The 14,377-nt window shown below is 43.8% G+C and overlaps 1 protein-coding gene across 1 annotated transcript; it reads right to left on the bottom strand.

The window, feature by feature from the left end:
• Positions 1–3,829: 3,829 nt before the first annotated feature.
• On the bottom strand, positions 3,830–12,785 carry LOC114657151 (natterin-3-like). The gene is made up of 3 exons (XM_051931616.1): positions 12,683–12,785; positions 8,315–8,426; positions 3,830–5,086 (listed from the first exon to the last, which is right to left on the bottom strand). Exons 2-3 carry the CDS (start codon positions 8,424–8,426, stop codon positions 3,993–3,995), a joined length of 1,206 nt encoding a protein of 401 aa, XP_051787576.1. The 5' UTR covers positions 12,683–12,785; the 3' UTR covers positions 3,830–3,992.
• Between the last annotated feature and the right edge of the window lie 1,592 nt (positions 12,786–14,377).

Below are 14,377 nucleotides of genomic sequence, written 5' to 3'. Positions count from 1 at the left end.
CCCAGTCTCTTAATAAAACTGGGTGGCGTAGTCGGATATTTTAATGGTGACAAAGTTAGATTACCTGCAAGTGTGACCAGACACCTGTCACAGTAGACTTGAATATTTTGCCTGTAGTGTTTGTGGATTTCACTTTCACCAAACAACAAATCTTTTCATTCTCGCAGATACGCCTCTTCATTGGGAGGCAACACTACTGATGGCAGCACGAATTAGATGATCTACAAGTCTCTGAAGTGTGGCACGGTGGCGCAGTGGTAGCGCTGCTGCCTCACAGTAAGGAGACCTGCGTGGAGTTTGCATGTTCTCCCCGTGTCTGCTTGGGTTTCCTCCCACAGTCCAAAGACATGCAGGTTAGGTGCATTGGTGATCCTAAATTGTGCCTAGTGTGTGCTTGGTGTGTGGATGTGTGTGTGCCCTGCTGGCGCCCTGCCCGGGGATTTGTTCCTGCCTTGCACCCTGTGCTGGCTGGGATTAGCTCCAGCAGACCCCCATGACTCTGTGTTATGATATAGTGGGTTGGGAAATGACTGACTGACAAGTCTCTGACTTAAACTTTAAAGCCTTACAGTATCTACACACATCTGTCATATCACCTATGTCCATATATTTGATCTCTTTTTGCTGTTCTGTTATTTCACCAATAACCAATTTCCATTTGCTTGTGCTAATGCGATCTTTACTTTCTTTTTATTGTTAAGTTTGAATTTTACTACTTTCATAATCTCTAACCTGCTCTGCATCTGATTCTTGCCAATGTTTTTGAAAGTCTTTATGAAGTCTTTTATTTCTGACCCCAATTGGACCTACGAGGTTTTCAATTCCACTTGGTCTGGCTGATTATTACTTTCCTTATTTTCAGAATTTGCATATAGGTTATTATTGTTCTTTTTTGCATTTTTTTCTCTCCAACACTTTTGGGTTTCTTTTCAACACGCTGCTCTTTCTTCTTCGCTTAGTCGTTGACGTGGCATCTAGACCAGGAGTTGCCAAGTCCTGTCCTGGAGGACCACCGTGGCTGCAGATTTTCATTCTAACCCTTTTTTTTTTAATGAGTGCCCTGTTTGTGCTGCTAATTAACTTCTTGTAAATTCATTTTAATTGAATTGCTTTTTTAAGATTTGTTCCCCTGAATTTCTTCATCATTCCTTTGATTTGCTTCATTTCTTTCCTTAAATGGCACCCAAACAGAAATGAAATGTGAAGTGAGGGAGCCAACAGAAGGCCAACTAAGTCAGGGGTCTCAAACTCCAACCAGCTGCTTAATGAGGTGCCGATTCTTGTCGTTAATTAAACCCGTTCTTTAATTCTGTGGCTTGTTGCTGCTCTCATGATGCAATAGCAGACATGTCCGAAATTGAGGATTTTCTCTTTTCTAAGAGCACACTGTTAAAATGTTTGGGGGACCTGAGCAGATCGACATTCCTGACACCTTCATCTTTCTTTATTTTCAGATACTGTATGATGGACGCCAGTTGTTTTGGCTCATTTTGTATCTCATTATTGTTTGGCTTCTAATTAAGGAAAAAGAAACAGTTAAGGGGTCTGAGTCTTCAAGAACAATTCAATTAAAATGAATTCAAAAGAAGTCAATTAGCAGCAAAAACAGGGCACTCACTGCAATCAAAACCTGCAGCCACGGTGGTCCTCCAGGACCGGAGTCGGTGACCCCTGATCTTTAAGAGCTGAGAGCACATGAAGTGTGTGAACATGAACTGAGAGGTCCGATGTCCGTGATCTTGTTTTAAATTGGTAGTTCTCGCGGGACGTCAGAGTGTCTTTCCGAGAAGGTCACGTCTCAACCCAAGATTTTCTTACATAATAGAGAGACATTAGCAAAAATGTATAAAAAAATCCTGTTTTCAAATTGCCATTTTGGGATTTTGAGTGCTTCCTGAATTGAAATGTTTTTTCCACAAGGTTGCATGATAGCAAAATGTGAAAAAAAGTGAAGGGGTCCGAAGACTTTGTGAATCTGCTATATGTAAACATCCATCCATCATCCAACCCACTGAATCTGAACACAGGGTCATGGGGGTCTGCTGGAGCCAATCCCAGCCAACACAGGGCACAAGGCAGGAACCAATCCCGGGCAGGGTGCCAACCCACTGCAGGACACACACAAACACACCCACACACCTGGCCAATTTAAAACCGCCAATCCACCTAACCTGCATGTCTTTGGACTGTGGGAGGAAACCGGGGCGCCCGGAGAAAACCCACGCAGTCACGGGGAGAACATGCAGGGAGGACCCAGGAAGCAAACCCGGGTCTCCTAACTGCAAGGGAGCAGCACTACCACTGCGCCACCGTGCCGTCCTTCAATATTTCATCCATCCATCCATCCATTATCCAACCCGCTGAATCCGAACACAGGGTCACAAGGGTCTGCTGGAGCCAATCCCAGCCAACACAGGGCACAAGGCAGGAACCAATCCCGGGCAGGGTGCCAACCCACCGCAGGACACACACAAACACACCCACACACCAGGGCCAATTTAGAATCACCAATCCACCTAACCTGCATGTCTTTGGACTGTAGGAGGAAACCCATGCAGCCACGGGGAGAACATGCAAACTCCACGCAGGGAGGACCCGGAAAGCGAACCCAGGTCCCCAGGTCTCCCAACTGCAAGGCAGCAGTACTACCCACTGCGCCACCCTATATGTAAACAACAGTTCTGAATCAAGCATTATTCTTAACACATCTATTCTGAAATATCCCCTTTACTGCTCCCTTAACAAACAGAATCAATGTTGCTAGCCATCATGGTATTGCTTATGCTTTACAAAGCCTTCAATCATCTCACTCCATCCTATATTCTATAATGTCTCTTACCTTACACTCAGAATTGTAACCTTAGATCTTCAAATGAGGGTCTGCTTAGAAGTTCTAGAGCTAAACTTTGAAGAAGTGGTGAGGCGGCCTTCTGCTGTTATGCACCTAAAATCCGGAATAGCTTGCCAATAGGAATTCGCCAGGCTAATACAGTGGAGCACTTTAAAAAACTGATAAAAACTCGTTATTGTAACGTGGCTTTCTCATAGCTTCATTTTAGTGTAACCTTGATATTCTGTACATGCCTTGAATTACCTTTTTTTATCATGGCTCCGAAATCTGTACTAAACCCTACTTTCTCTGCTGTTCTGTGGTTGCGATGTGCCCACCGCCATCTGATTAGGGCACCATGCAGTCCCTACATTGATGGATTGAAGACCAGAGGGTCCACATGACCATCATTATCAAATTCTTCCACATGAAGCCTGAAAGCCATGAGGACTGATTGAGGTCATTGATGTGAGGTAGAATGCCCAGTGGTTGCTAAATGGGTGGTCTCGTGACCTTGGGACCCCTGCAGATTTTGTTTATTTTTTTCTCCAGCCCTCTGTAGTTTTTTTTTTTTTTGTTTTGTTTTTTTCTGTCCTCCTGGCCATCGGACCTTACTTTATTCTTTGTTACTTAGCATTGCCTAATCTTATTTTTATACTTTTCTTTCTTCTTTCTTCATCTTGTATAGCACTTTGAGCTACGCCATTTGTATGAAAACGTGCTCTAGAAATAAATGTTGTTGTTGCTTCTCTTGTGTTGTCAGTTGTACCCCAAACATTAATAGGACCTTGTAGAACATTGTTGGGGGGCAGCATTTTTTTAAGGAACTCTTGTGAGTGAAGCATTTTTAGGGTCGGATTTTGCGACTCTCCAATTACCAAGGATTTAGCGAGTTGTCCCCAGGCTTGTATCAGATAAGAATAATCTGCTATTGACATGGATATCACAAAAGGTAAGTATGAGGATAACAACAAAAGAATGATTCTGGAGTCTTTCGTGGGTTCAATTTGTTTTATTTCTGCTCATATCTCTCTGACTGGCACTTCATTGTTTGTCTTGTGCCGTTAACTTTAAGGATGTAAGGATAATTCAGGTTGGCACCACAGATCTCCTTAATTTTCACACAGGTGGTTGTGATGGTAGTCAGTAGGATTTCAGCCCCTTATACCGCTGGACAGGGTTTGGCATCAGCGACTGGCTCACAGCGTTCCACGATGGCTTTCAGTTCTCCGACTTGCACTCCATCATATTTGCCCGAGATGGAGGTCCACTGGGTTTCCCCGTTAATGTATGTACGGCTGAGTCGCGCCGTGAAGGGAATATCCAGTTTGATCTTCTTACCTTCCATCCGCACGGCGCACGAGTGACCGGGTGGGGCGCTTACTTCGATGGACATCTTATGGGTGGTAGACTCTGCGGTTGAAGTGCCTTGTGAGAACTGCCATGTCTTCTCTTTGGTGAATTCCACAGATCCTACACCTAACTGTGGGATCTGGGCACTGATGCTGGAATGGGAGTCGTTGCGGACGGAGCGACCGATGTCCCAGTGCCTCTCGATCTCGGTAGTCTTCTCCAAGATGACCGTCTTTTTGACTGTATGGCATTCGTTGTTTACAACTGTGGACAGCTTTAATGTTTCGGGAGGGTGTTGAAAGAACTTGATCTGATCGATTCCATACACCACATGAGAGATGTGCTGACTGTAGGTGGCGGTGTTGATGGAGAGGACTTGGTAATTCTTGTACCAGTACTCCTTACCCTCCCATGGCAAGAAGAATGCTCCGTGTTGAGGGACTACCTTACCAAGCCCATACTTGTTCTTTCCTACATAGATGCCAACTCCAGTACAGGATCGGATTCCAGCATCTGGAACGGACCCGTAGGACCCCGAGAGCCACTCTGTAAATTCAAAATTGTCCCGGTTTACCAGAATATCGAACGTAGATGCATAAAACTCTTTATCGGCATAGGGATATAAGCAGTACGGGCCCTTGTTTGGATTGTAGAAGCCAGCCTCACAATTGAACTTGCAGACGTAGTCTGTGCGAGAGGCGTACCCGTTCAGGATGGACACGGCACCGTCGGGGAGGGATCCATTCCAGGGGATCCACTGCAGGTTAACGTTGTCGACAAAGAGACCATGAGACATCCTCCATTCCTGCTCCAACTGTCTCTCCGATTTCACCTGCTCGTTCGGGATGGAGTCTTTGACAAGTGGAGGGACGACGTCTCCCAGATCGGCCTTGAGAATGGATTCTGAAATAAGACAAGACAGCAGTTAAAAATGGGGTCTTTCCTTCACTTCCTACTTACTTCTAATTCCAACATTTTGAGTTTGCTTGTTGTTACAGACTTAGCCTCTCTTCCTAGCTGGGCTAACCTTTGTAAGAATAACCCCCTTTTGAGCACCAAAATGAAATACTTTAAAAAAGGAGGTACAAGAGATTGGCATTATACCCTTTTTTGGCTCCCTAGGGTTAGGCTTAGGGTTAGGGTTAAAATATCCATCCATCCATCCATTTTCCAACCCGCTGAATCCAAACACAGGGTCACGGGGGTCTGCTGGAGCCAATCCCAGCCAACACAGGGCACAAGGCAGGAACCAATCCTGGGCAGGGTGCCAACCCACCACAGGGGTTAAAATATAAACTCCTGTAAAAATCTGATGACTGCAGCATGGGATATCATAAGAGAGGGTTCTGGATGGTGTGACCCACAAGAGGTGCCACTGAATCCAAACCCCAACAGTCATGGGAGCCAATAAAGGGGTTTATTCAAAGATCGAACTTTTACAACCTTCTTCTTTTCAATAACACAATGCAGTTCCTCTCCTTCCGCTACTTGCAGGTGAGTGTCCTCCTACTCCTCTTCTGACTCTGACAGTCGAGTGGCTTCTTCTTCTTCAACCAGGGAGTACTTCCACTGTCACATGATTACACCCAGGAATGCTGTCTGGGTCAGACAGAACCTCCATAAAGTATGGAAGTCCTCTCCCCACAGCTCCCTCCGGTGGCACCCATGTACTCCTACAGGGCTGTCCATCTGGACTACAACTCCCATGATGCCTTGCTGGTGTACAAATCAGTGCTGCGCCTGAGGGATGCTGCCACTCGGTATACTGGGGAATTATGTGATCCCCATTAGACAGTCCTTCCCTGTTCTTCTATTATACCTTCCCGACAAGGAAAACTACCAGCAACAAACCCGGCTAGATTGCCTTTCCTTCCTGATCCTTCCCTTATGGCCTCCTTTCTGGGTAAGGAATCACCCTCAGTCCTGGTCGGGATGCCAGTCCATCCACCCTCGCACCTAGAGTGTGTACAAGATATTTTTCATTTCTTCACCATCCCCTGATGGCTAAGCTAAAACATCAGATTTCCATTCATATGGGAGAAAGCACAAGTATAATGTACAATGTATATTATTATTGTTGGTAACGCCCTGCTGTGTGTAATTTATTCTTTAAACGTTATCATTGGCATGGATGGAAATGACTCATGTATGGGTTTCGCTACTATCTGTGGTTTCATTTACTTGGCTGATGCCTTTATCCAGGGTGACTTACAACATTTATGACACAATTGGTTACATTTCTTTTGTTTTTCCAATTGGAGCACAGGCAGGTCAAGTGACTTGCTCAGAGTCACACAGTGTCAGTAGCTAGATTTGAACCCACAACATCAGGCTTTGAAGTCCAATGCCTTAACTACTACATCTCACTGGTTTGGAACGGATCACCCATGGATATGGTGGTCCTGCTGTACTAGCGACTCCATATTCACATCATCCACTCCAAGCTCCTACCTACAGAACCTTGAGTCTGCAGCTCTTCTCTGATGACCTCACGCCTCCAGTACTTTCTGACTTTTCCACCAAACTCAGGCTCCTGTGCTCTCTCTGCCTTCTCTTCGTCACTATGCCACTACCAGTCAGTACTCCCAGGGAGCTGTCCAGAGCCTACCATCTCCTCTGCTCTGAGTGGCAGTGGAGCAGATTAGACCCTAGTCTTTTGGAAGGTATGCCACTCACAAGGAGATACGACCTATTTGGCCCTTCTTTCTCTTTGTCCTTCCCCATCCACTCCTGAACTCCCTTCCAAATCACATGTTTACACTATAAGCTTTATTTTTTGTTTCTTTCCTTTTTCCTGCTGGCACTTATCCCTCACTCTTTACATATAAAACATTAACCACTGACCTTCCCTGCAGCCGAAGCCCATCGATTATAGCATCCCAATTTGGCAATTCCTGACTCAACGAGAATGCATGTGCACGCTTTCGTGCAAATCCTGATCCTGGTTTACCTCCTTAACGGTAGACCCGGGCGTCGCTTGGGATGTGAAAACAGTGCTAAAAGGGCTTGTCCCGAGTGTCACTCGGGCATTGTAACAGAAGCTTCTCACATAAGACCCAAAAGTGCCAACAACGTTAGTTTCAAGCGTTACTTGGGCAACGGTATAGGCGTATCTTGGGTAAGCGACAGGTCCGAGTGTTACCCAGGCAATGACGTAATGTCGGGATTTGTTCCAAGCACACACTAGGGACAATTTAGAATCGCCAATACACCTTACCTGCATGTCTTTGGACTGTGGGAGGAAACCGGAGTGGAATAGTAACTGTCCAAGTGTTACTCAGACAAATGAGTGATCACACTAGCCTTCTTCCATTAATCTGCGGCAGACCCTTCCTACAGATTCCTTTCAAATCTTCCAATTAGCTGACCTGACTTCTCCGAAACCATTTCTTGCAAACCAGACTTTCTCAAACCCCCATAGAAATCCACTTCACCGATCGATGGACTCTGTGGGAATGTGTGGATCACTAACTCACCGCTCCACCACTGGACTCCTCGGCGATTGTCCGTGTGTTACTGGCACTGAGTGTTAACACGTGCTCCACTGTTTTGTTCACTGTGGATATTTGTGTTTATACATTTTAAAGCACTGTGGTGAACTGTTGATTGGAACTGCCAGTCCACATTTTGTGCCTCAGAGGCGACGCGATCTAAATGGAGAGCAGCTCCTGCCCACCGCACAGAGCTCGTCTCTGACCATTGTGATCCAGGTGACGTCAGCTGATCTCTCTCACTGTGTCTCAGTGCCCACGATTGAACACGAATGTAAAACTTACACGTTTAAATCTCTTAATCCGGAATCCCAACAACAAAACACAGCTAAAGTCCATGTGTTTGGGACATTCGAGTGCATTCCTGACATGTGGATCATGAAACTCAAGTCACTTGAGATCTCTTCATGGATGTTTTGGTATTGCCTACCGTTCTTCAAAATGGGTACTCGTTAAAAGGATTATCTATATTCTCCATGGAACGATCAGATTAAACAACGTGGGGCGAGTAACACACAAAGATGAGTATTTATTTGACAGCTCAGACTCAAGATGTTTTGCTCTACCTTCACACTGTATCATTGATCCTGGGATTTTTTTATAGTATGAACTCAAAAAACAAATGGAGTCTTAAACTTACCGTCTATTTGACTTTTTACGCCTTGTTCCTCTTTGTCCTTTAAGCTGGCGAGCTGAACACAAGGAAAGCTCAGCTGCAGCAGAACAATGGCAAGCAGAAGCACGGGCTTCATCTGTGGCACAAAGAAAACCCTCTTATTAACCATGAAGGAGCTGCAATGTGCACATAAAGAGACATCCTGAGGTCAACAAACCTGTCCGAGTGTCCACGTGAGACCAGTCATAATTACACATTCTGCACTTTAGGGAGGTGTCGCAGCATCATACACATCCACGAACACAAATATACACACACATCCACACAGTACAAGCTCATACGCTGTGCATTTTGGCATTCACAACTATACAGTCATACACACTGCACATGCATACTGTGTGTAGATAGATAGATAGATAGATAGATAGATAGATAGATAGATAGATAGATAGATAGATAGATAGATAGATAGATAGATAGATAGATAGATAGATAGATAGATAGATATCCATTTTCCAACCCGCTGAATCCGAACGCAGGGTCAGGGGGGTCTGCTGGAGCCAATCCCAGCCAACACAGGGCACAAGGCAGGAACCAATCCTGGGCAGGGTGCCAACCCACCACAGGAATAGATAGATATGTAAGGCACTATATAATAGATAGATAGATAGATAGATAGATAGATAGATAGATAGATAGATAGATAGATAGATAGATAGATAGATACTTTATTAATCCCAAGGGGAAATTCACATACAGTATACTGTAAATATACAGTATACACAGTTACATATATCAATATATGAGCATTCTCACAGATATATGCAAGCTCACATTATATACATATACTCTACATGCAAACACAGAAATATACACATATATCTTCACACTTCTAAATACATGCTATTTTCAATCAAAAGTCTTTTAATTCATATATAGTAGAATCCTGATTATCCGCGCTCCAATTTATTGAGTTTCCACATTATCTGAGGAGTCCTGCGGTGGGTTGGCACCCTGCCCGGGATTGGTTCCTGCCTTGTGCCCTGTGTTGGCTGGGATTGGCTCCAGCAGACCCCCGTGACCCTGTGTTCGGATTCAGCGGGTTGGAAGATGGATGGATGGATGGATTATCTGAGGAGAACCTGTAACTGTATTTTTCTCATAGTTTATAAAAATGTTGCCACAAATACTCTACTGAGCCTGAAAGTACAATACTTTCAACCTGTGAATGTGGACGTCACTCATTCACCATTCCCCAACAGCACCCATCAGCGACTGTCAGTGTGTCGCCAGCGCTGTCCTTTGTGTATTCACATTTTTAAGTGCTGTGGTGAAGTGTCGATGGGAACCGCGAGTACACATTTTGTGCCTCAGAGGCGAGCACTTTGTGACCCGATATAAATGGAGACCTGCACCTGTGTGCCACGCAGGGCCTGGATGTTGCTATCTCTTTTGGATCCAAACTTGACAAAGAATGGAGCTCCACTTGAAAGACCCGCTCTTAAGAGCCAATAACCTTTAGGAAGACTAGAAGGCTGTATTGTTCTTATTTCTGTTTTGTGCCATCATGACCCAACTAGCATCCCAACACGTTTTGGGACTCACCATGTATTCTTCTACCCATCCACAATATATATATATACAGTATATATATATATATATATATATATATATATATATATATATATATATATATTGGTACTGATGCACATCTGAGGAACACATTCAGGGCTCATCCAAGGTATGCAATACCCTGCCAAGGCAAGAGAAGGTGTGCTAATGCTAACAGTAGAATCTTTTTTATCTTCTTCAGCAGTGAGAAGATGCTCCTGGAAGGCAACTAATTAACCCCTTCCACCCAAACAGCTATAAAAGCCTGATGCCCTCAAAAAACAGTGCTTCATTTAGACCTGGATGACTTTTAGGACGGGTGGCGCAGTGGTAGTGCTACTGCCTCGCAGTAAGGAGACCCAGGTTCGCTTCCCGGGTCCTCCCTGCGTGGAGTTTGTATGTTCTCCCCCTGTCTGAGTGGGTTTCCTCCGGGTGCTCTGGATTCCTCCCACAGTCCAAGGACATGCAGTTTAGGTGCATTGGAGATCCTAAAGTGTGGGTGTCGGTGCATCTGCCCCTGCGGTGGGCTGGTGCCCTGCCTGGGATTTGTTTCCTGCCTTGCTCCCTTTGTTGGTTGGGATTGGCTCCAGCAGACCCCTGTAGTTAGGATATAGTGGGTTGGATAATGGATGGACTTTTAAGAAGGAGCTCTGAGATATCTACAAACTCACAAGAGCTATTCATTCTCAGAGCCAGAGACAGTTAATGTTCTGTTTTGTGCTCTTGAGAATCTATTTTTTGTTGTTTACTGCCACAAACTTGAAGGGGCAACGCAGTTGGCACCCTAACACCTTATGGGGGTTTCCTGTATTCCTTCCACCCTTTCACTATATATAAATATATACACTATATATATATATATATATATATATATATATATATATATATATATATATATATATATATATATATAGATGATTCTAAATAGACCCTAGTGTGTGCTTGGTGTGTGGGTGTGTTTGTGTGTGTCCTGCGGTGGGCAGGCCCGGCCTTAGGCATAGGCGAAGTAGGCGACTGCCTAGGGCCCCAGCGTCCGGGGGGCCCCGGATTGACTCCTTGGTCTAATTTTCACGCATTTCGCAGAGCTTCCAGGGGGGCTCCACCCCCCTCAGGGGGCCCCTGGACCCCCCTTTCGCCTAGGGCCCCATAATACCTAAGACCGGGCCTGCGGTGGGTTGGCACCCTGCCCAGGATTGGTTCTTGCCTTGTGCCCTGTGTTGGCTGGGATTGGCTCCGGCAGACCCCCGTGACCCTGTGTTCGGATTCAGCGGGTTGGAAAATGGATGGATGGATATATATATATATATATTCTGTATATATATATCTATATCCATAATAAAAAAATCTTTGGAAGAGAGGCGAGACGTGAGAGAGAGACAGTTACACCGTGAGACGAGTCCTTGACCAGGGCCATAAATAAAGGACAAAGAGTAGATGATAAAGTAGAACGTTGTAAACAATTCAAAAATGTTGGTGCGACATACTTGCAGAACAGTTTAGAGATAATGGAAGCACAAAATTTGAAAGTCTCTAAAAAATTATAGTAAAGACCGCATTAGCGCAAACAAATGGAAATTACTACTTGGTGAAATAAAGGAACAGCGAAAAGAGATTGAATATATTGTTCGGATTTAAACTTTAAGTCAGAGACTTGTAGATCGTCTAATTCGTGTTGCCTTCAGGGAACAGTAGTGTTTCTTCCCAATGAAGAGGCGTATCTGCGAGAATTAAAAGATTTGTTTGGTGAAAGTGAAATCCACATACGTGAGCAGCAGAGACACGAAGTGGCTGGCGCATACGGCAGGCTGGGGGGTTAGCGAGCAAAGCCTTCTGGTATATTTATATATATATATATATATATATATATATATATATATATATATATATAAATATATATATACAGTAGTATATGCAGGTGATGGGTGCAACAGAGCAAGATGCAGAGGACAGGAAGATATGGAAAAAGATGATCCGCTGGGGCAACCTCTAATGGGAGCAACTGAAAGAAGAAGAAGAAGAAGATATTCTGTATATATACACAGATATTTTCATTTAAATGTACACTTGTTTTCATATCTATTTACAGTAAGAATTCTTAATATTCTTAATACACATTTACTGAATATAAATTAATAAATACCTAAAAGTGTATATGCATGTACTGTGTATACACATTCACATAAATATATATTTACTGTAAGTGCATCTATAAACACAGAGGTATTCTTTCACCTACCTATACACACACGTAGAATATTGCTGGGAAGCGTACATACTGTGCACACTCTCACTGCCATGTACTTTACACATACAGTATATACAAACATATAACAACAGCATTTATTTCTACAGCACATTTCCATATACAAGTGTAACTCAAAGTGCTTTTGAAGTAGTAAAAAATAAGCTTATAAAAGAAGTAAAGTGGAAGAATATCTAATTTATAAATTAATAATAGTTAAAATGGTAAAAGTCTTGGTCTGATTTGATACCTTACGCCATAGTTGGCCTGATAAGACACAAACACATCAACTCTGTATGTGATATTCTTTGCACACTAAGAGCCATGCACTCACACATGCACATATTGACTCACATACATAAATATGATGCACACATATGTATGTTATATGTGTGTGTTATGTGTGTAATAATGACATTTAAAGTGTTAAACTTTGCTCCTCTGCTCCAAACGCCCTCATGACTCTGCCTGTGTCTACCTGTCCAAGAAGAAAGTGCATTAGTGCCAAAAAATGGAGGCGATAGCTGAGAGTGACATACTGTACCGTGGGCCGTTCGCTTCTTCGTCAGACTGAAGCCTTTCTAACAGCGGCTATCAGTGTTTATGTACTCAACATGGGTGGTGGTGTAAGGTCCACGAGCAGATTAATGATGACCTGGCATTGAGGACTAGCAAAGTGCTGAGTCAAAGCCCTCGGACTATCTAATCTCTAAGGAACTGATTACACCTGCTCTGTAGAATCAGAGGTTGGACGGATTGAAGTCAGAGGATGACTTTCGCCAGTCAGGTTACTTCAGAATGGCAGATTTTTTATTTTTTTTTAATCCGTGTCCCCTTATCATAATGTCACACAATGTTCTCAGATCCACATAATTCAGTTCAGTGTCTCAAGGGTGCAGAGCCTGTCAGGGCAGCACTGGATACAAGGCAGCAAACAATCCAGGACAAGACACCAGTCCATCACAGGGCTCTTGTAACTAACTTTATTTCAAAAGTATTCATACTCTTTATCACTTGAGTTTGAATTTTAATTTATAATAATGTATAGTAATATAATTGCCCTTCTGTATTCGGTTTGGTTTCAATGTGTGCCTTTCCTTCATCCCTTATCTTACTTCTAGCCCTTCCAAAATATTCACGGAGGACCACACTTCTTATTTTTTCTACACGGTCACACTTGTCATGTGGAGGTGAAAGTAGGCTGTTATTTTTAGTGGTGTTGTGCCTTTCTATGAGAGCGCCGCACTGCTATGGGGACGGATGCTTCTCGCCCCGAATACACTTTTGTCTTGAGACACCGCACTTCTAAGTCTGCTTTAGGATGACTGCCGGCTCCTTGTGAATTTCCCATTGGGATTAATAAAGTATCTATCTATCTATCTATCTATCTATCTATCTATCTATCTATCTATCTATCTATCTATCTATCTATCTATCTATCTATCTATCTATCTATCTATCTATCTATCTATCTATCTATCTATCTATCTACTGTTGGTGTCTACAGACTCCTGCAATGTGTCAGCTCTGTCACACAGCCCGACCTTTAAAAAGTGTTGTTCCTCACCAACCACTTCCAACCCACAAACTATCATAAGACCTCTAATTTGGAAGAGCAACCCTGTCAATGTCCCCGGGGGCCACCAGAGGGCGTTATTGAGAGACGCTCTCCCTCCACCTGACCTGGAAGTGCTTCCTATGGGCTATGCCCTGGCACCACAAGTACTTGGATAAAAGAAGCCACTCTGCCATAACCAGGTGAGTCAGAGTTGGAAGACAGAGGGCAACACTCACCTGGAGTAATGAAAGGAGAAGATAAAGGACTGTTTAATTTTTATGATTCTGGCATTTGGAACTTGTACATCAAAAGGAAGTGTTGTGACCAACAAAAGAACGTTTATTTAAACTTGGAACTGTGTCTAGCCCATTTGTGTCTGGGATTTGGAGCTCAGTGGCACCCCCTTGAGGTCACCACATTTAAATCTCCATGGTTGTATTCCATCACATCAGGCACCAGCATCCCATTGTCTGACTAATTTTTTTGTGACACAAGAACTTGCATGTTTCTCTAGTCATTGGCAGAAACGAGGCAGACATGCCTCCAGTTTCCCTGCAATCTTGCCCTCAGAGGGTTTGGATTATGAATGGATGAATCTTCTTATAAATGTCATGCATGCATGCATCCCTGGGGACCACCTTCCGGTTGTTGAGGAAGTAAGCAGTACCACCTCGGG

The sequence above is a fragment of the Erpetoichthys calabaricus genome, chromosome 9 (genome assembly GCF_900747795.2).
Source record: "Erpetoichthys calabaricus chromosome 9, fErpCal1.3, whole genome shotgun sequence".
In the NCBI taxonomy this organism is placed as follows: Eukaryota; Metazoa; Chordata; class Cladistia; order Polypteriformes; family Polypteridae; genus Erpetoichthys; species Erpetoichthys calabaricus.
This window is presented reverse-complemented; position numbering and strand designations above follow the sequence as displayed.